Source organism: Bison bison, unplaced genomic scaffold, assembly GCF_000754665.1.
Source record: "Bison bison bison isolate TAMUID 2011002044 unplaced genomic scaffold, Bison_UMD1.0 scf7180017864063, whole genome shotgun sequence".
In the NCBI taxonomy this organism is placed as follows: Eukaryota; Metazoa; Chordata; class Mammalia; order Artiodactyla; family Bovidae; genus Bison; species Bison bison.
The window spans coordinates 1,060,014-1,080,114 of NW_011494635.1; the positions used below are offsets into that span (position 1 = coordinate 1,060,014).

Genomic DNA, 20,101 nt, shown 5'->3' on the forward strand with positions numbered 1-20,101 from the left:
CACTTCCTCCTCCGACTCGCTGGACCTGGACCGCAGCATGCCCCTGTTTGGCTACGAGGCGGACACCAACAGCAGCCTGGAGGACTACGACGGCGAGAGCGACCAGGAGACCATGGCCCCCCCAATCAAGTCCAAGAAGAAGCGGAACAGCTCCTTCGTGCTGCCTAAGCTCGTCAAGTCCCAGCTCCGCAAGATGAGCGGCGTTTTCAGCTCGTTCCTGACCCCGGAGAAGCGCATGGTGCGCCGGATCGCCGAGCTGGCCCGTGACAAGCGCACCTACTTCGGCTGCCTGGTGCAGGACTACGTGAGTTTTCTGCAGGAGAACAAGGAGTGCCACGTGTCCAGCACCGACCTCCTGCAGACCATCCGGCAGTTCATGACCCAGGTGAAGAACTACCTGTCCCAGAGCTCCGAGCTGGACCCCCCCATCGAATCGCTGATCCCCGAAGACCAGATAGGTGGGTGCCACCTTGCCTTTAAAATACATGTGTGTGTGTATAGAATTGCTTATACATACCAGTGGAATTATTTAAAAACAGAAATTCACAGCCGTAGAAAGAAACTTAGGGTTATCAAAGGGGGAAGGGGAGGGAGGGAGAGATGGGGAGTTTGGGATTAACAGATACACCCCACTGTAGGTAAAATAGGTAAGCAACAAGGACCTACTGTAGAGCACAAGGACCTATATACTTAATAGTTTGTAATAACCTATATGAGAGGAGTCTGAAAAAGAATACATATGTGTGTATCTATATATGTGTGTATATATGTGCTCAGTCGCTCAGTTGTGTCCAACTCTGTGCAACCCCACAGACTGTAGCGCACCAGGCTCCTCTGTCCATGGGATTCTCCAGGCAAGAATACTGGAGTGGGTTGCCATTTCCTCCTCCAGGATGTGTTTGTGTACATATATCTGAATCAGTTAATATACACCTGAAACTAATAGGACTTTGTAAATCAACGTTCAATAAACGACAAATATATATATATATATATAGTATATATATATACTGTGGCCTGGCAGGACAGTGTATCCTGTGTTAGTTCTCTTGGGTGACGTTTTCTCCAGAGTTCAAAACAGCAACACACTCCACCCCCTGGGCTCATCTGAACTAGAAACACAGCTTCTTGAAGTTGACTTCATGTTATATACCTGGTTTGGGGGCTGAGCATCAGGCTCAGACACGTTTTGGGGAGCGACTAATGGGAGCCGCAGACGGGTCTGTTCAGGGCTGGACCATTCTGGTTGCCTGCCTGATTTTGTGCTCTGTGTGGGCTTTGAGGGTCTCCTGAAGGTGTGTCTCAGCAAGCCATGGGGGTTTGTGCTGTATTGGTTGGAAAGTGCCCTTTTTTACCCTCAGGAGGGCAGAGGCCACGGTGTGCAGCTGGGTGAGTTGCCACAGGGAGCAAGCACCAGTGCAGCAGAACGTGACAGCATCAAAGCCCCCAGGGAACCCCTCCCTGTCCCCCTTCTTCCCAAAGGGAAACTGCCCTGCTGGCTTCTAATCACAGAATTCAGTAAGTTTGGGAGTAAGCAAAAACAAAAAAGTCAAATGGACAAGTTTGTTTTGTGTATCTTTAAAAATAAGTATCAAATTTTGGACGTCACATGAAAGGTGTTTTCTCCAAAGTCAAGGGGAAATAACTTTCTTTCTAACTTCATTGGAGAGCTGAATTGCTAATAGTTACTTTGGCCAAGGGAAGATTGAATTTGGCAAGACCTCTCTTTTTCCAGGGCTAGAGTCTTAAGAGATTTTTTTTTTTTTAACTTCAGAAGATTGACTCTGAAGGACAAATTTCAGAGACCTCATTCACTGGGCAGCAGCAATCAAAAAGAGCTACCCGACATTTCTAGGCCGTTCATAAAGCAAAGCTGGAATCGGCTTCTTTCTGATTGGGTCTGTTTGTGGAAAGTAGTAAACAGCGTGTGGTTTGCCGGTGGGGTCTCCCCGCCTCTCTCTCTCTCCCCCTCTCCTTGAAGTGAGTTTCAGCAGCTTTTTTATTTTCTCACAAAGGAATCAAAGCCTTGTTTGTTTTCCTGTGGCTTGCGCCTGGGTGGGTGGGGCGTGGTTAGAGCCCGGCTGCTGGAGAGAAAGCTGGAAGGAATGTGCCCCAGGATGTGCCTTGGGGATGGAAACGCTTGCCTTCGAGACAACGGAAGAGCGGCCCGGGCCCTCTCGGTCCCGCCCCCACCCCCAGAGCCTGCCTCTCAGGGGAGACCGGCTGAGACCCCGCACCGGCGGGAGAGCCAGGCGGGCGCTGATGTCAGCGCTGGGCTATGTGGCCGCAGTGCCAGCCAGCCCACGGAGACGAGGCTCCTCCCTGGGGAGCCAGGCCTTTCCTTCCTTCCCCGCCGATGCTGTGAGCACCGACCGAAGCTGCCGGTCCTTCCGGCGGGTGCGGGGGACGCTCTCCTCCTAGCTTCTCGGAAGGTGCCAGTTCAGATAGGGTATTGCTGTTGGTTGGAGCCCCGGATCTCATCTTCTCCAAAAACAGATTTGAATGTGGCCAGCAGTCTTTGACACAAACGCTTTGCTGCTCTGGAAAGATAGAGCTTTCCATCTAAAAATCTAAGGTCCTGAGGAGGAGGGAAGCTGACATCCAGGCTGCCTGTCCCAGCGATGGCAGTAGGTCTTGGCCTCAGCCCTGTGAAGCAGGCATCCTGTGCCCTGGCAAGGCTGGGTTCTGCCAGCTGGAGCCAGGTGTCCAGGGCTATCCCGGCCTAGCCTGTGAAGCTTCTGAACTTTCTTCTTTGGATTCAGAGCCTGTTTCTTTGAGGGGACTTCCCTGGTGGCCCAGTGGTTGCCTTCCACTGGACCACCGGGGAATGTGGGTTCAACCTTTGGTCGGGGAGCTAAGATCTCATGTGCCTCGTGGCCAGAAACACAAAACATAAAACAGAACCAATATTGCAACAAATTTAATAAAGACTTTTAAAATGGTCCACATTAAAAAATCTTATAAATTAAAAAAATTTTTTTTACTTTGTTTATTTGGCTGTGCTGGGTCTTTGTTGCTGCACAGGTTCTTCTCTAGTTGTGGCAATCACGGGCTGCTCTCTAGTTTCGGTGCACGGCTTCTCATTGTGGCAGCTTCTTTTGTTGCAGAGCACAGGCTGTAGTGTGCCGGCTCAGTAGTTGTGGCACACGGATTTAGTTGTCCACCAGCACATGGGATCTTCCCGGACCAGGAATCAAACCCGTGTCTCCTGCATTGGCAGGCAGATTCTTAACCACTGAGCCACCAAGGAAGCCCCCCAACCCAATTTATTTTTTTTAAACCCTGTGTTTTGAACCTTACCCCTGTCCCCTGCCAGAGAAGGCAATGGCACCCCACTCCAGTACTCTTGCCTGGAAAATCCCATGGACGGAGGAGCCTGGTGGGCTGCAGTCCATGGGGTTGTGAAGAGTCGGACATGACTGAGCGACTTAGCAGCAGCAGCAGCCTCTCCCTTGCTGGTGCCTATGTTCATATTTTCTCATAAGAAACTAAGGAGATTGGAAAACATTGTTTAATTGTGTTATGCACCTAATAGGAATATGATATTTGTCAATTATATCTCATTGAAAATTAACTTAAACATTTAATTTGTAAATTCAAGGGAATTAGGATAGTAGGCTCACCATTGGTAGAGGAAGCTCAGAGTGCTACTGTCTGCGGACGCGGATGTCGGACACACTGCCACACTTTTTTATTGGTTTGTTTTGTTTAAGCTTTTGCATTAAAGGAGATGCTTCATCTTATCTATTGCTTCATCAATGAAACCATTATTCTGTTTTGAAAAGTGCAGAGAATGTGCTGGGCTTTTGAAATTAAGAGGAAGGCGAGCCAAAGCAGAAGGTGACCTAAGAAACTCATCACGTGCCCCGTTGTGAGGAAAGATGTGATCCTAATGATTAGAAAACCAATCCCCTTAAATGTGCTCGTTTAGATTCGGACTCTGGCAAGAAAATGGAGTCTAAATGATCTGTTTTACATATTCCTAAATGAAGGGCTCACTAGTTTACTAAGACCTTGTTAACACAGTGATTCCTTTGAACTGTGTGATCAACTCACGGGTGGTACCTTTGTGTAGATTTTGTTCTGTTTTGCAAATTCAGGAATGGAGGTCAAGATGTATAAAATGACTTGTGGAGGGTTATGCTGCTGGTGGGTAGGGGAGATTGGATTCAGCCCTGGTCTCCTCTGGTTTATCTGTTTATTTTCAGCAATCTCACTTCCTGGGAGGTTATAATTCACTTTGAATGGATTCACTTTAAATGCCACCCCCAGGATTCCAAACCTCAAATTTCTTCAGAACCGGTGTCAACTGATGCTTGTAAGGCTTTTCAAGAATACCAGTTGGATTTCTCTTCTTCAAAAAAAAAATCTAGTTCTGTCCTCCTTTCCCACAGCTTCTGGGGGAGAGAGTGCTGAATGAGGAGGTGGGAATATAAAGCCTAGATCTACAGAATTCCATCCTTAAATTCAGGAAGTTGGAGGAGGTATCTCAGTGCTGTAACCCACGTAGAATTCCATCCCTCATATGTAAAAAAGAACCATATGAACGCATGTGCATTTAGTGTTTGGATACAGTGCTAATCTTCTTCACAAAGGAGTTCTTCAGTTGCACAGAGAAAAGCCAGTGAAAAAACTAAATAGCTCTCACCCAACTGCAACTTTGTCCATTTGCTCCTGTCATAGCCCTGTAGGGCAGCACTTTCCAGGTGAGAATGACACGATAAAAACAGTCTCAAAGCTGTAAAATTGCCAGCCTAAATGGTGGTGCCCTATCATAGAGAATTTGACTTCTGTTTAGACTGCTCTTTAAAGCACTGCCACACAAAACCTTGCCATGTAGAGGTTCTTGAGCAGATGTTGGTTGATTGACATCAGCTTTGCTCTCCTGATGGGAGGATAAGATAAGTTCCCATTTGACCCAGCTCCCTCTTGATTCCAGGGCCACATATCCTGTCTCCCTTTTGACAAGCTCTCTACCCTTCACGCTGCAAAAGTGGTACGTGGAGGGACAAGCAACTGCTTTAACAAAAGCATGTATACCATTTGGCATCCTCCTCAAAAGCCCAGGATCGGTAACTTCATGGACACAGTGAAGTGTACTCACTCCTGAGTGCCCCGCCCAGTAAGATATAGACCCTGTGACATCATTTGTTATCCCAACACATGCTCCTTATTGGTGGGTTTTCACATCATACCACTTCCGCCTCAGTCTCTTTCAACCAACGAGAGAATAGTCCCAAAGTGGGTTACAGCACTGAAATACCTCCTCCAACTTCCTTAATTTCAGGATGGAATTCTGTAGATCTAGGCTTTACATTCCCACCTCCTCATTCAGCACTCTCTCCTCCAGAAGCTGTGGGAAAGGAGGACAGGACTAGATTTTTTTGAAGAAGAAGAGAAACCCAGCTGGTGTTCTCAACTGGTATTCTCTTAGTCCCAACTTTCTGGTAGTGAAATCTACACTTTGCAGAACTTGTTGCATTTTTGTGGATACTGTTTTGATTTTCTTAAAGCAAAAGAATTTTTACTTCTGATTTGATATTAATCTTAAGGAAATCCCTCTGTTTTCAAGTCTTGTTTCAAGAAAAACAAAATTTTTCCAACTCCCAAAATGTTAGTAATCCTCAACTTTCTACTTCATTCAAATTGCACACAAACACTCAACAAAGATACAGATAAGCCAACTGTATTTATAAAAGTCAGTAATAAAAAACAAGATACGGTTTTGCTTTCTTTAGTGGCTGTCAAAATGTGTATTTTTTCTGAAGAGTATTACCATTATTTGAAGAAAAAGTAGCCTTAAAACTCAATTCCCACATATTTCAAAGAGAACATCAATTTACTTACATGAGTGTTTTATTTTCTTTATAGAGAAATGATACTGAAATGTGGTTAAACACCAGAGAGCATAGTGTGCGTAAGAAAGAAGTCTGAAGTCATTCCTTGGGTTTTAAACAATTAAAACTGCCTTGCTTCATGTCATTTTTTTTTTAATGAACATTCAAACCTGGGGATTCCCCAGTGGTACACTCATAAAGAATCTGCCTGCCAATGCAGGAGAGTGGGTTCAATCCCCTGGGTTGGGAAGATCCCCTGGAGGATGAAATGGCAACACACTCCAGTATTCTTGCCTGGGAAATCTCATGGACTGAGGAGCCTGGCTGGCTACATAGAGTCCATGAGGTCTCAAAGAGCTGGATACGACTGAGCATGCACGCATAAGTCTAACTCAAGCTTCAATATCTAGTGTGATTTGCTTTTAATTTTGAATTCAGAGTTTGGTTTAATCCCTTGAGTTATTGTGTTACCTGCTGTGTTTTAGACAGAGTCATTCTGAAAGTAGGCCGAGAGACATAGTGGTGCAGAGTTAAGAGTTAAACCACCTTGATTCTGACCTCTGAGCTAGTCCTTGTGTCCATGTCACCTGGACGGAGAGGATCTCTTAGTACATTATCAAAAGGTACAGAGCAGGAGAAAGATCGACCTCTTGCAGCCTAGGAAAAGCACGTCTATACTATTTTTGAGAGTTAGTTTAAATAGACAGAAGACTGCCCCTCTTTTCCTGACTATAGCTCAGAAGACCCAAGGGAAAACACATAGGAGTTATGTATTCATGTCAGTCAAAGAGTAGTTTAAATACATGTAAAGTACATAAAAGTGTTTAGAATGCTTGGAAAGCACTTAGTACCCCGTCCAGTTCAGCCCTGATTTTTAATCCAGCTGTGCAGCCAGAGGTGACCATGTTAGCACCGAAAGACAGAAGCAGCTCCTTTTGCCCTTCTCGTACAGAGCGAGGGCCACTATGCTATTTCCTGACTTCTTTGCGGTAGGGACAACCAGGTTCCCCACCGTCCAGGAAAGGTCATTTAACTTCTGTGCCTCGGGGAGAGGGCCCCCATTCATTGTGACAGGGCTGAAGTGAGGGCCAGCACAGGGCACAGGCTTCTGTCCTGCCCCTTGTCCCAGGAACTGCGCAAACAGATGTGCCCATTGGTATTCGTGGTGGTGCACGTTTGCACTTCGCAGTTTGAGTTCCCCACAAAAGAGGTCTGCCTCTTGTCATCAAATGTTAACTTCTATTGCTTCTACTTTACTTTCTTGAAAGAATGCTAGAACTTGAATAAGCCAAGAGGCTGTGTGACCTCACTTCATCTTTGATCTTTGTCATGTAGGTTGCAACCTACCCCTTTTGGACATCATGTTGTTTAGACTTTGGGTTCTGTTAGAATTCCTGGCGAATACCGGAAATTATTTTGTTTTAACCAGGTTCAGAGTGCTCCTCCTGTCTTCCCTGCCCTGGGCGAGGAGTAGATGGCAGTTCAGAAGTTGCAGGCAGTGACAGTCAGAGAGGTGAAGTGAAGAGGCCAGAGTCACTTAGAAAGACACAGCTGGGCCAGCTGCCAGGCCACCTCCTCTCACTCTTTCTAAGACACGCGCCTTCGCTGAGCTTCAGCTTCTGGACTCTCGCTTCCTCTTCAGCAGCAGTGGGGGAGCAGAAAGTGTCCAGACGAGCTGATGAGTGAGCCTGTCCTGTGATGGGTCCCCGTCTCATGCCTGACTTTCTCTGGAATCCATGCCTCTGATCAGAGGGAAGTGACAGACCTTAGGCTTCTGTCCTCATTCCTAAGACGGGGCAATCATCTCACGGCTCTAGAGGCCGACACGTTTAGCGCTTCTTGTAAATCACTGCATTTACAGGTCTCACTAAGGCAGGGAGCTCTAGGCCGATGCCCCTGACTACGTCCCTGAGTGGATGAACTTTAGAACCAGTTGATAGGATCTCTATAAATATTTTCAGAAACTGTGTTTCCAGTGGGTTATCCAGTTAGCAATCGGTTTCTAACACTCACAGTGTTGTAGTGCAGACAGTTCTCCGGCATCGTTTTGTTTCTTTGTAGATAAACACAGTTGACATAACCAGAGTTCTTGGGCTTGAGTCCTGGCTCCCCTTGGCAGCTGTGTGGCATCCATGTCTCTGGGTTTCCTCAGCTATAAAATAAAGAAATCACAGTCCTCCCACCAGGGGTTTGGTGGAGGAGCTGAAGAATCAGTGCGTGTAAAGTGCCTAGAATAGCATCATTCTTGGATGTAAAGCAACCAGAGATGGTAGGGGAAAACGGATAGTAGTAATTTATAAGCCATATGACTGGTCTGATCTTTTGTTCTGAGCTACTCCACATTCTGAAAGATTTTCTGTTCCTTTTGTTTCCTAAAATCATTTTTCCCTCTTGCTTCATAAGCACGACCTTCTTTTCCTTTTGGAGAGACTCAGGTACTGGGTCCTTGTCATTTGGACTTTTTTTCTTATTCATTGTATTTATTAAAGATTTGTGAGGATGGGGAGGGGTGATTAGGAGTGAAGACATGAAAAAGAAAGCAGAGAGACCAGTTTTTCTTATTTCTAAATTATAGCCTTTTAAAAATGTTCTAAAAATTTGTTTCTTTGGGGATTTTAAGGCAATGGGTCCTGGATGTCAACCCTCCTAGCAAATTTCCACTGTTGCATTTCCTACTAAGAGTAGAGTTTGTGGCTCAAAGGTCAGTATCAGCACCCCTTCCCTGGGGACAAGGATGAGTTGCTCAAGAGACTCACTCAGCTGGCTGGTGACGAGCTGTCTGCTGTCAGCCCCAGGAACAGCATAGAACCTTTTGGAGATGGTTTGTGTGCACACTCTGGCCCTGAGATGATCAGACTTGCTCGGAATTTAAAAGTTGCCCTTGGGGTTCAAGGTGAAAAGCCCAGGCTGGTCTCTAGGTGTTTTCGGTTGGCTTGATTTATACACATGGCTATTGAGGTTTAACGTGTATCCATGAAGTGTATAAATTTCAAGTGCTCAGCCTGACAATTCTTTATCCATGTATCAACCACAGGCATCTACCATCTCCACCCCCTGAGAGTGTCCCCCGAAGCCCCGTTTATTTCTCAGGACGACTGCCATCCCGACCTGTCATCATAAATTGGTTTTGCCTGTCCTTGAGCTTTGTGTAAGCATCGTGCTAAAGGAGACAACTCTTGTGTGTCTGGCTTTTTTTATACAGATTGTGTCTTGGAGACTCAGCCAGTTGTGTCCGGAGCAGCAGCATGCTCTTTTTCGTGGAATGAATCTCCCATTGTCTGCATTCCATTTTCTGAATTCCATTGTGCGTATATCTCCTGGCATCTACGCCATTGGGTTGGGCCTTGGGTGCTTTCCAGATCGGGCCTGTTATGAGTAACACTGCTCCCAACATTCATGTGCGTCCTAATTAATGATTGACGTGGCTTTCTCCCCCCTTGGTGACCTCCTTCCAGCAGAGGGAGGGGTCACCAGGAATGTGGCTGCAGAATCTTTAGATAGAGCAGTAAACTGGTGAATGTTTATGAAACACCATGAACTTTAGAACTAAGAAATTATTGACTTTGAAAAGCAGGGTGTTCAGTTTTATGGGCTCAAGCAAACCATTAGACATCTCCAAGTCTCTGTTTCCTTATCTATAAAAAGCCCTATATCTGTTTCCTTATTCTATTAAAAGAATATGAATAGTCATATTGTGCAAAAATAATAGAGATACTATAGAATTAGATGAGATAATGCAATAAAGCCTAGCCCAACTGGGCACTCAATGTTAATTCCTATTGTTGACTTTTCATCCTAGTGGCCATTGGAAGTGAAGTCAGAGATGCTATATGACTTTCTAGAAGTTTATTGACACAGCATAACCAATGCAAACTTGGTTTTAATTTGTTTTAAAACAGTAATTTGGTTTAATGCCAGATGTGAAGAAATGTTGTTCTGTTTTTCTTCTTACTGTATAACCTCTTTTGCTTCAACCTTGGTTTCTACAGGTATGTCCTGCTTAGATTTCTCTTTGCCTCTGATCTTCTAATAATAGGTGATCATTTACAGTCTGTGTCATCTGATGTCTCTCGGGAATGCCAAGGGCCAGAGAGATAACTTGGCTATTTCTGTGGGTTCCTGGGCTTCCAAGATGAAATCGTATCCCCAAGTGTCGTATCCTAGGGGTGGTTGCTACCCAGGCAGCTTTGATGAGAACGTGAAACATTTGAGATGGAAAAACTGATGTGGAAGAAGCAGAGAGAGCTTCTCACGGCACAGACCCTCTTCAGACCAGAGCTCCAGCTTCGTGGTCCTGGTTACTGTACCGTCAGCTCCATTGGGCAAACCATTCCAAGAAAGAGGGGGAAATAATGCCTCCCACACCTAAGGGTATTTCCTAATTCTGAACAGAAACGCACTTCAAGAATTTTTAAATTTTCACTTTGAAATCAGCTCAGACATTCAAAAAAGTTGCAAAAAGTCAATGAAGAAATCATGTCTGCCCTTCACCCGGATTCCCGGTGTTAGTGCTTTTCTGTTGACACACACACACGCACTCATGTGCACGCTCACACACACATATACACATGCACACATCCCCTCCTTTTATCTAAATCATGAGAGCTAGTTGCAGGCATTGTATCCCTTTTTCCCTAAATACTTAGTGGGTATTTATCTAAAAATAGGGACATTGTGTTACAAAACTGCAGTAACATTAACTTTCATTAACTTTCACGGAAGAGTCATTCTTTGGAAAAGAGCACACTGTTGCTCCAGACACAGCTGGCCGAGTCTCCAAGATACAGTCTGTGTGAAAGAAGCCAGATTCACTGTTAACAATATTATCTAATCTGCAGACTTTATTCAGATCTCATCTAATGCCCCACTATGTCCTTTATAGTAAATGACAGAAAGACTTTTTTGGTCCAGAATCCAATCCAAGATACCATGTGCATTTAGTTGAATTTTTCCCTCAGGAAATATTTTGAGGGAGCTGGTACCCTTGCTATTAGCAAATCCTTCTTTTAACATAACACATTTACTTAGCTGTTCACTGACTCTTCAGTGGAAAGACTGGGTCAAAAGCATACCTTCTAGAATATTCACCTGTGCTTATGGGTGAGAAGGTATAAAAGTAGTTAAAACAAATATATTCAGTTGTATTGACTGCATGCAAGAGAGACTGTAAAAATGTTAGGGGAGATTCACTCTTCTTGGCTTTACTGAAGAAAAAAAAGTGTGGTGTGTGAATGCGTGTGTGCTGTGCTTAGTTGCTCAGTGTCCAACTCTTTGCAATCCCATGGACTGTAGCCTGCCAGTTGCTCTGTCCATGGGGATTCTCCAGGCAAGAACACTGGAGTGGGTTGCCATTTCCTTCTCCAGGGGATCCTCCCAACCCAGGGATCGAACCCAGGTCTCCCACACCACAGGCAGATTGTTTACTGTCCAAGCCACCAGGGAAGCCTGATGTGGGGCTAAATTCTGGTTGATTGGCTGTGCAGTTGGGACATGTCTGCCCGATAACCAATGCACCGAGTTGCGGGTGTCCATTTCCAGAAAGCAGGCCCTACGTTTCTTCTTTCTTTAGACAATGGTCACAGTAGCTGTGCTTTCTTTGGCAGACGTGGTGCTGGAGAAAGCCATGCACAAGTGCATCCTGAAGCCCCTGAAGGGCCACATCGAGGCCATGCTGAAGCACTTCCACGTGGCCGATGGCTCATGGAAACAACTCAAGGAGAACCTGCAGCTCGTGCGGCAGAGGAATCCCCAGGAGCTAGGCGTCTTTGCCCCCACCCCTGACTTTGTGGATGTGGAGAAAATCAAGGTCAAGTTCATGACCATGCAGAAGATGTATTCGCCAGAAAAGAAGGTCATGCTGCTGCTCAGAGTCTGCAAGCTCATCTATACCGTCATGGAGAACAACTCAGGTGAGGCTACCACCCCATCCAGGCTCTTGGCCCTCCGATGGGGCTGGGACGTGTTGGGCTTTCCAGTCCCCAACTGCTCTTCCTTTCAGCTTCTTGACCTCACCGAGGGCCTCATAAAAATGCAGGTGTTACTCTGGTTCTGGCAAATTAGTCCACATGCAACAAACTACAGCACCAAAAATCCAGGACAGGGCAACAAGAGTTTTGTACAATGCCAGTTTATAAAAGCTTTAGTTCAGAAACTTCCCTGGCAACCCAGTGGTTAAGACTGCATTTCCAACACAGAGAGCAAGAGTTAGATACCTGGTCAGGGATCTAAGATCCCACATGCTTTGAGGCCAAAACATCAAAACAAATAGAAGCAGTATTGTGACAAATTCAATAAAGACTTTAAAAATTGGTCCATATCCAAAAAAGAAAAGAAAAAAAAAAAACAAACACACCTTTAAAGAAGTTATGTTAAGATAAAAAAAAAAAAGATTAATTCAGGGCAGTGGATACAGACTCAGTCTTGGGGTTTGAGTTGAGACCTGGCTCTGGGAATGGGTTCATTAACTGTGGGGCTTCGGCCTCCGTAATCAACCTTCCAAGCTGCAGTTCTGTTCTTGTCCTGGGTATGACCTTAGCCTTCCTCCTAAGGTGGGCATTAGACAGGTCAATGTTTGCACAGCCCCAAGCGTGGTGGAGATAGTTCCAATTATTCCTATTGTTACTGCATTCTGGCCCGTGAGAGCCTGTGTCCATGATAGCATCTGTCAGAAACTTGGAGCATTCAGCTCTCGTTATAGTCATTTATCGGCCATCCCTTCTTTGCCCTGAGCTGATGCAGTGCAATAGGAATTCACACATGTCAGCCCTCAGGTTTCCCCAGGGCTCCTCCATGTAGATGTGAGAGTGACCCTGATTTATGGGTAGTGATGAGTCCTGTGGTACCCCAGGTCTTGGGTGAGCCTTTTTAATTTCCTGGATGGTCACAGTGTTTCCAGGAGCGAAACTGCTTCCTGGAGAGGCAGCAGAGAGAAAACACAGGCTCTGTTTCTCACGGCTGGAGGAGGTCACCATGCGCATGCACTTTGCAGATTGTTGAGCAGAAACGTTAACATGTGAATGCCCGGGCTGGTGATGCTGGCGGATGAACACCGCCTCTGAAACATACTTCACATGCAAGAAATGTATTTTCTTTTATTTTTTGGCTGAGCCAAGCAGCATGTGGGTCTTAGTTCCCCAACCAGGAATTGAACTTGCGCCCTCTGCCTTGGAAGTGTAGAGTCTTAACCCCTGGATATCCAGGGAAGTCCCCAAAAGTGTATTTTCTGTAGTCTGTCAAATTATTTATAAGAAGTCCCCCACATTATATCTGCACAGGATTCTGTTCTCAGGAAGTTTCTCAACCTTAGCACTAATAGCATTACAGCTGGCTAGTCCTTTGCTGTGGAAACATCCCACTTCCTCTAGGAAGTTTATTGGCATCCGGATGCATGCTATTTGCACGCCCACCCTCCAGTCATGAGCTTGAAAGATGTCTCCAGATAGTGCCAGACTTCCCTAGGAGGCAGAGTCACCGCTAGTTGAGAATCTCTGTCATAATAAAACAGTACAGACTGACCATTTTTTTGGTCAGATATTAATCAGATGTATTTATTCAGTGTACAGCGATTGAGCACATTTAAGTCACACTGAAGACGGAGAAGGACAAGTTGTTCCTTGCTCCAGTTGTTTTTGGTCACTATGTTTTGGTTAATTTGCACAGAAAGCAATAGGAAGGAAGACACAAAGGAGAAACATCATAAGTAGACACTTAACGCAAATGTTTTATTCTGTCACTTGCTGAAAAGTTAAACCCTTTAAAAATAAAAAGACTGTTTTATTGCACGTGTGTGCATGCTCAGTCATGTCCGACTCTTTGCGATCCTATAGACTGTAGCCCAGTAGGCTCCTCTGTCCATGGGATTCCCCTGGCAAGAATGCTGGAGTGGGTTGCCCACTCCAGTAGATCCAGGGGATCTTCCCAACCCAGGGATCAAGCCTGCGTCTACCTGCCTCTCCTGCACTGAGGCGGGTTCTTTACCGCTGAGCCACCAGGGAAGCCCCATTTTATTGCTTGCATTGAGGTACCTCATGGAAATGGGAAAACAATCTCCCCTGTGTTCACTGACTCGGACATTCATCCTGAAATTGTGAGTTAGGGTCGGCCTCTGATGAGGGCAGTGGGGAGGAACCCTCCCACCGTAGAATTCCAGAAACACCCACCTCACTTCCCCTGCATGGCTGTTTGCTAATAAAAGCAGCAAGTAGGACATGAAAGGGAGAAATGTGGCTAAAAATACCCCATCTGTCCCCCCCTTTCTTCCTACTCCAGGGAGGATGTACGGAGCAGATGACTTTTTGCCGGTCCTGACCTATGTCATAGCACAATGTGACATGCTGGAGCTAGACACGGAGGTCGAGTACATGATGGAGCTTCTGGATCCGTCCCTGCTACATGGAGAAGGTAGCAGGCTTTTGGAGAAGTGGGAGGAACTGGGTGCTTTCCTTCAGTTTTATTTTCTTTTCTTTGTAAATTGAAGCAGAGTTCGCGGAACATGAGATAACCATTTGAAAATGAGCAATGCAATAGCCCTTAGTACATTCATGGTTAAACTAAAATTAACTATTGTAAAGTGACAATTCTGTAGCGTTTAGTCCAGTTGCAATTTGGGGCAATCCTCCAACTCTTTTCAGCTCCAAAACATTTTCATCCCTCCAAATAAAACCTCAGATCCACCTGGCACTTACATGGGTGCTTCTTGACATATTCAGGGTTAATGGCCGTTTTAGTTTTGCTCATGTATGAGAAGGTACTGACTTTTTTCCAGATTACAGAGGTCATAGTGTTGGTCGCAGAAAATTTGGAGAAGTCGGAAAAACACACAAAACAACGCAACCCTGCCATAATTATACTTCACCGAGATTGCTTAGTTGCAGTAAAAAAAAATATATATATATATACCATTCAGTAGAATCAGGGCCATTTTTTAAAAGAAATGGTTTCTTTGATTTCACAGGGAAGCTGTAAAGTTTTGCTGCAGAATATTTCCACTGCCAGAACAACTGCCCACTGTGTGTCTGTGAATCGGACAAAGGCCTATCTTTTGTTTTCATCTTTATTTTTTAAATTTGATTTTCAAGATGATAATAGCATCAGTGATTTCCTTTTCTTTAAAAAAAAAAAAAAGATAGCACCTGCTTATCGTTAACATAAAACCACAGTGGAGTAAAAAAATCTGGGCGATTTGCTTTCAACTTACTTTGTCAGTTCAGTCATCCTCCTCCTGTCTGCCTCATTGCAACACGTCTTCACAGGAATCCCTCTCCTTACACAAGGGTTAGGTATTTTATCATGGAAATAATTAGGGTGTTTGTCACCGTGGTGCACAGGCCTGAAATAACAAGGACTCTTGTATGAGCTTGTCTTAAAGGGGATCAGATCGGAGCTTGTTCAGCCTGTGTATCCTGACAGTTCATTTCATGTGTCTCAGCCCAGATGGACTCTGAGTGATGAATTGGCACCTAACATTTTTTCCTCTAGTGAGTTTTAGTCTGGGCTTGAGTAAAAAGGTCCATCCACATGCCGATGGGATTCCCCAGGGAATGTATCATCCCGGGATTTTCCCTGGAGGAGACAGCAGTGCAGTCACCCCCCAAACGTGTGCATTAATTCCCTTGGTCCCCAGGACCTGGCTCTGGGTCAGAGGGTCTGACCTCCAGGGAGCCCTGTGGTCCCCCTCTAGCCCTGCAGGGACCCGCTGACTCAGGACCAGTGATGAGTATCTTCACCCATCCCTTTACCTCTTCCCGGTTTATCTCCCCTCATTAATATAAACTGATGCTGAGGCCGGACCCTCCAGGATAAACTGCCCAGACCCTGCCCGGAGCCTTCCTCCCCGGCTCTGCCCTGGGGTTCCCAGGAGGGAGGGAGCACGTGGCTTTGTCCAGGGACCAGGAGGAGACATACATTCATCTCCGTGCCCTTCTTTTCTTTCTTCCACGGCATTATTATTATAATTGAATATGCATCGAGGATTTTTTTGAGCCTCAGTCATGTTTAATTCTAGTGATAAGTGTGCTGAACTCTTGGGGCTTCGGGGAAAGGGCATGCCAGCCTCCCTCAGAAAATTACCATTCTGTTGCTGTCAGTGTGCACTTGGGACAAACACGTGCTTACATCCTGTGACCTGAGGATGGAGACAGCCACTTCCTGTCACCTTTCCCAGCATTTCTCCAGAGTGAGGCACTGCCCAGGGTACTGTGTCAGTGACAGGTGGGCGGGTCCTCACCTCCGGGAATCACAGAGAAAGACAAGGACACAGCTAAAAAACACACAGAGCAGTCAGTCAAGTCAGGGTTTCACTGGAGCCTGCCTTCACTCAGCCATGTCCTGGCTTCTTGGGCTCCTGGCTGGGAGGACCAGGCAGCCCTGTCAGGCTGGCAGACCAGGAGGAGACACATGGCTGGTCCTGCCCTGCATCCTGCCCCACTGCCCAAAGCACAGCCCACACCAGTTTTCTGCCGTTTAAGCAGGTAATTTCATTTACGCAAAAGACATCATAGAATCCCTTTGACGTGCACAGCCCTAGTGGCAGGGGTAGTTTTGCTGAAATTTAAACCTTAACTTTAATTGCATCCACATGTTTCCAAGTGTGGTCAGTTTTGTGCTTCCAGCATTTGGAGTTTTCTCCTTAGTGGCCTGAACTTTGAGCCATGGAGTGAAAAATTTGACATTCAAAGGAAACCAACCCCTCCCCAACTCAACAGTCATGGTCCCTCCAAGTCCAAGCTCCAATTCTGACACCTCCACAAGCCTCTCTTGAGTCCTTAGGTCCACATTGGTTTTTTCTGAAATCCTCTGTGTCACATTTAAATTCCATACTACTGAGTTTCTCACTCAATCATGTGATTTGTTCATGGATAAAATATTTAGTAAAACTCAGCCACTCGAAACTCTCTACTGTGTACCGTGGGGGCTGCCTTAGAAAGCTTATAGCTGAGTGGTAAATCTGCTAAATTAAGATGACTTTGAACAAAAAGGCTGACCTACAATGGATACACAGAAGGTGTGCTGCTCAGAGTGGGCGAGAGGATGCTACAGTAAGTGATAACCTCCAGGGACGTCCCTGGTGGTCCAATGGTTAGGACTTCAGCTTCCAATGCAGGGGATGCAAGTTCAATCCCTGGTCGGGGAGCTAAGCTCCTACACGCCTCCCTGCCAAAAAACCAAATCATAAAATAGAAACAGTATTGTAACAAACTCAGAAAAGACTTTTAAAATGGTCCACATCAAAAAACCTTAAAAAAAAAAAAAAAGACCCCCAAATCTCTGCCGGTGACCTGAAAACCACAAAACTGTTTCTCAGATTCCACGTCCAGTATGACTTAGGGGGGCGTTCATCTGGTTTCCTAGATGGTGGACCACCTCCCATCTTGAGTGTTGACCAGAGAGAAAGTTCTTGTGTTAACTTAGGGTCTTGTGTTAACACTCAGTACTTTGGCGGTGGAAGTGACACTTGGCAGACAAAGCTCATTTAACCGCAGCTAACTTCTGGTCCCTGCATGAATAACAGGCCAATATCCGTTTTCTTTTAATGTATTTATGGAGCAGGGACTCAGATTCTAATTTTTACAAACCCAGTCGGGCTCTGTACCTGGCTCAAGGTGGAGATTCAACAGGTATTTGGACCAAGAATGTCTCTCAGTCCACAACATGCAGTGTCCAGTTGCGGAAAGAAAAGTGAAGTCGCTCAGTCGTGTCCGACTCTGCAACCCCATGGACTGTAGCTTACCAGGCTCCCATTGTGGAGTTTGTAATAAACATCTAGTGCGCCCTCTAGTGTTTCTCCAGCGAAGAGCTTTACAAGTTCCAGAAAGGCACCTCCATCCTATTGGGTTAACCAAAAAGTTCTTTCCGGTTTTCCTGTAATATCTTATAGGAAAACCAGAATGAACTTATTGGACAACCCTATAGTTTAGGACCAACCTGTGAACACATTTACATGCCTTTCGGAGTATTGTAAGTGTTTTTAACACTCCCTCAGACATAAGAGGACTTCCCTGGTGGCTCAGCCGGTAAAGTATCTGCCAGCAATGTAGGAGACCCCGGGTTCAATTCCTGGGTCGGGAAGATCCCCTGGAGAAGGGAAAGTCTACTCACTCCAGTATTCTTGCCTGGAGAATCCTCGTGGACAGAGGAGCCTGGTGGGCTACAGTCCATGGGGTCGCAAACAGTTATACACAACTGAGCACCTCAGCACAGCACAAACATAGGAAATCATTCCCAAATGCTCCGGCAAAAGGGGCGTCACTTCCTTTTCCTTGTAAATTAACCTTTTCTTAAATGTCCTGTTCTGTGAGTCCCTATGTAAGGGTAGGAAAGGGAAGCATGAGGGAGCGGTTCTTTTGAAAAACCCATATTATTGTAAGCACACTTGTATGTTCTGTATTTCTTTCAAAGTGTATAGTTCACTTAAAATTTAGAACATATGAATTCTTAAATGAGAAGCTTCAAAGCAGGTGTTGCTAGGATGTGTGTGGACTCGTGTTCCTACCGGAAGGTGTTCTGACCTCAGCAGTGGACCCCACCGCCCTCATAAGCCACCACCCCCTCCCCCTCAATAGGTCAGGCTCCAGAGCTCTGACCTTTTCTGGAAAAGCATTTTCACAGTTGCACTTCGGTTGATTCTGTGAGTCTCAGCTTTGGAATGGAAATTCCATCAATGAAAGCACGGCCTGGTCCTCAGTCCCCAGGCAGTGGCTCAGGTCTGGGTTAGCTGCACATCCGTGGGGAGGAATGCAGGAATGGATGGAAGAGGATTCTTTTGCTCAAAAAGAAAAATAAATAAAAAATGCATGTGGAAGAGAAGGGGCAAGGTGGAGCCTGACCTCCAACTCTGTGGTCACCCTCCTGTGGTCCCCAGAGGTGAACCCCTGGAGAACTCACTCTGTCTACCCTTTCCAGGAGGCTATTACCTGACGAGCGCCTACGGGGCCCTCTCCCTGATAAAGAACTTCCAGGAAGAGCAGGCGGCGCGGCTACTCAGCTCTGAGGCCAGGGACACCCTGAGGCAGTGGCACAAGCGCAGGACCACCACCCGGACCGTCCCCTCGGTGGATGACTTTCAGGTGTGTGGCCAGCAGCCTGGGTGGGCCCAGCTGCTTCCTCATGGCCCATGCGGCTCAGGGACGCCCCCCACTCCCCCTCCCGCCCCACTTTGTCCGATCATCCAGTGGAAAAGGGATATTTTAAACCACCTTCTGACCTTGTTGTTTCACTTCTCTCTTTTCCTTAAAAGAGAGAGAGGAAGAGAGAGAGAGAGAGTGTGTGTGTATGTGTGTGTGTGTGTGTGTGTGTGGATTTGGCCCAAGTTTTGCTGCCCTTAAGGAAATAGTCAGATGAGGGCAGGATTTCCTCCTGAAGGTTCATCGTGGATACTGAGCACCTGGGCACTCAGGAAGCCTACAGGAAGGATGCTTTTGGCACAGGTGGCAAACAGGTGACCTGCCATATGGAAACAGCCCTGTGAGGCCCTGCACTTGACCTGGCCTCTCTGAGAAGACGGAGGGGTGCAGTGACCCCATTCCTTTTTTCCTTTCCCTGTCCCCTACCCCCAAAACAGAAGACCCTAGGGTCTCACCGGCAGTGTCAGCTCTGGCAGCCTGGTAGGGCCAGAGCTGAAGCATGAGCATCTGAGCCCGGTCTTCTGAATTCCTCATCCAGAATTTTCTCTGTGCATGGACAGGTGCTTGGGAAGGTGGGGTTCCTATGGTGCATGCTTCCTGGAGAGGAGAGGCTGGTTGAGGCTGTAGAAATCTTAACCCAACACAGGATCACTTCATGGGCTTACAGTCTATGAAATGATGAGTGAGTCTGCATAGGTCTTCGAATACAATTTCAAAAGCTTCCAGCAGAACTGTGAACCCGGACTGAGTCCATGTCGTAAATTCCCAAGCAGGCCAGATTTGTCTCTGTGTCCCAATTCACTTTCCTTGCCCTTTTTGCCTTTTTAATGCTCTGAAAACACTCAAAAGGTACATTTGGTTTAAAGGAGCCTGTTGTGGAAAGGCAGGGTCAGCAAGGTGTTCTTGAGGATAGCTGTGCTCCCAGAAACTTCCTTCCCAAGCACATAAATCTAAAGGGCAAGAAGGCATCCTGTGCACCTCCCACCCCTGGGATGGTTGAAGAACATCCAGGTGTTAAGGGATTTAGCATTCACGGGCCCTTGGGATGCAGTGATTGTTAGCCATCTAGGCAGTGGTTCCTGAGGCTGCCCAGCCTCTAAGGAGAATCATGGAAAGAGGGCAGGAGAAAAGGAAAATGCATGT

General features: G+C 46.2%; 1 protein-coding gene across 1 annotated transcript in view; it reads left to right on the top strand.

Moving 5' to 3' along the window:
• RIN2 (Ras and Rab interactor 2) overlaps positions 1–20,101 on the top strand; it is a 178,110-nt gene that overhangs the window by 154,052 nt on the left and 3,957 nt on the right. The window contains exons 9-12 of the mRNA XM_010836598.1: positions 3–458; positions 11,441–11,746; positions 14,106–14,237; positions 18,738–18,901. Coding sequence (XP_010834900.1) covers positions 3–458; positions 11,441–11,746; positions 14,106–14,237; positions 18,738–18,901 — 1,058 coding nt within the window. The remainder of the gene's footprint in view (positions 1–2; positions 459–11,440; positions 11,747–14,105; positions 14,238–18,737; positions 18,902–20,101) is intronic.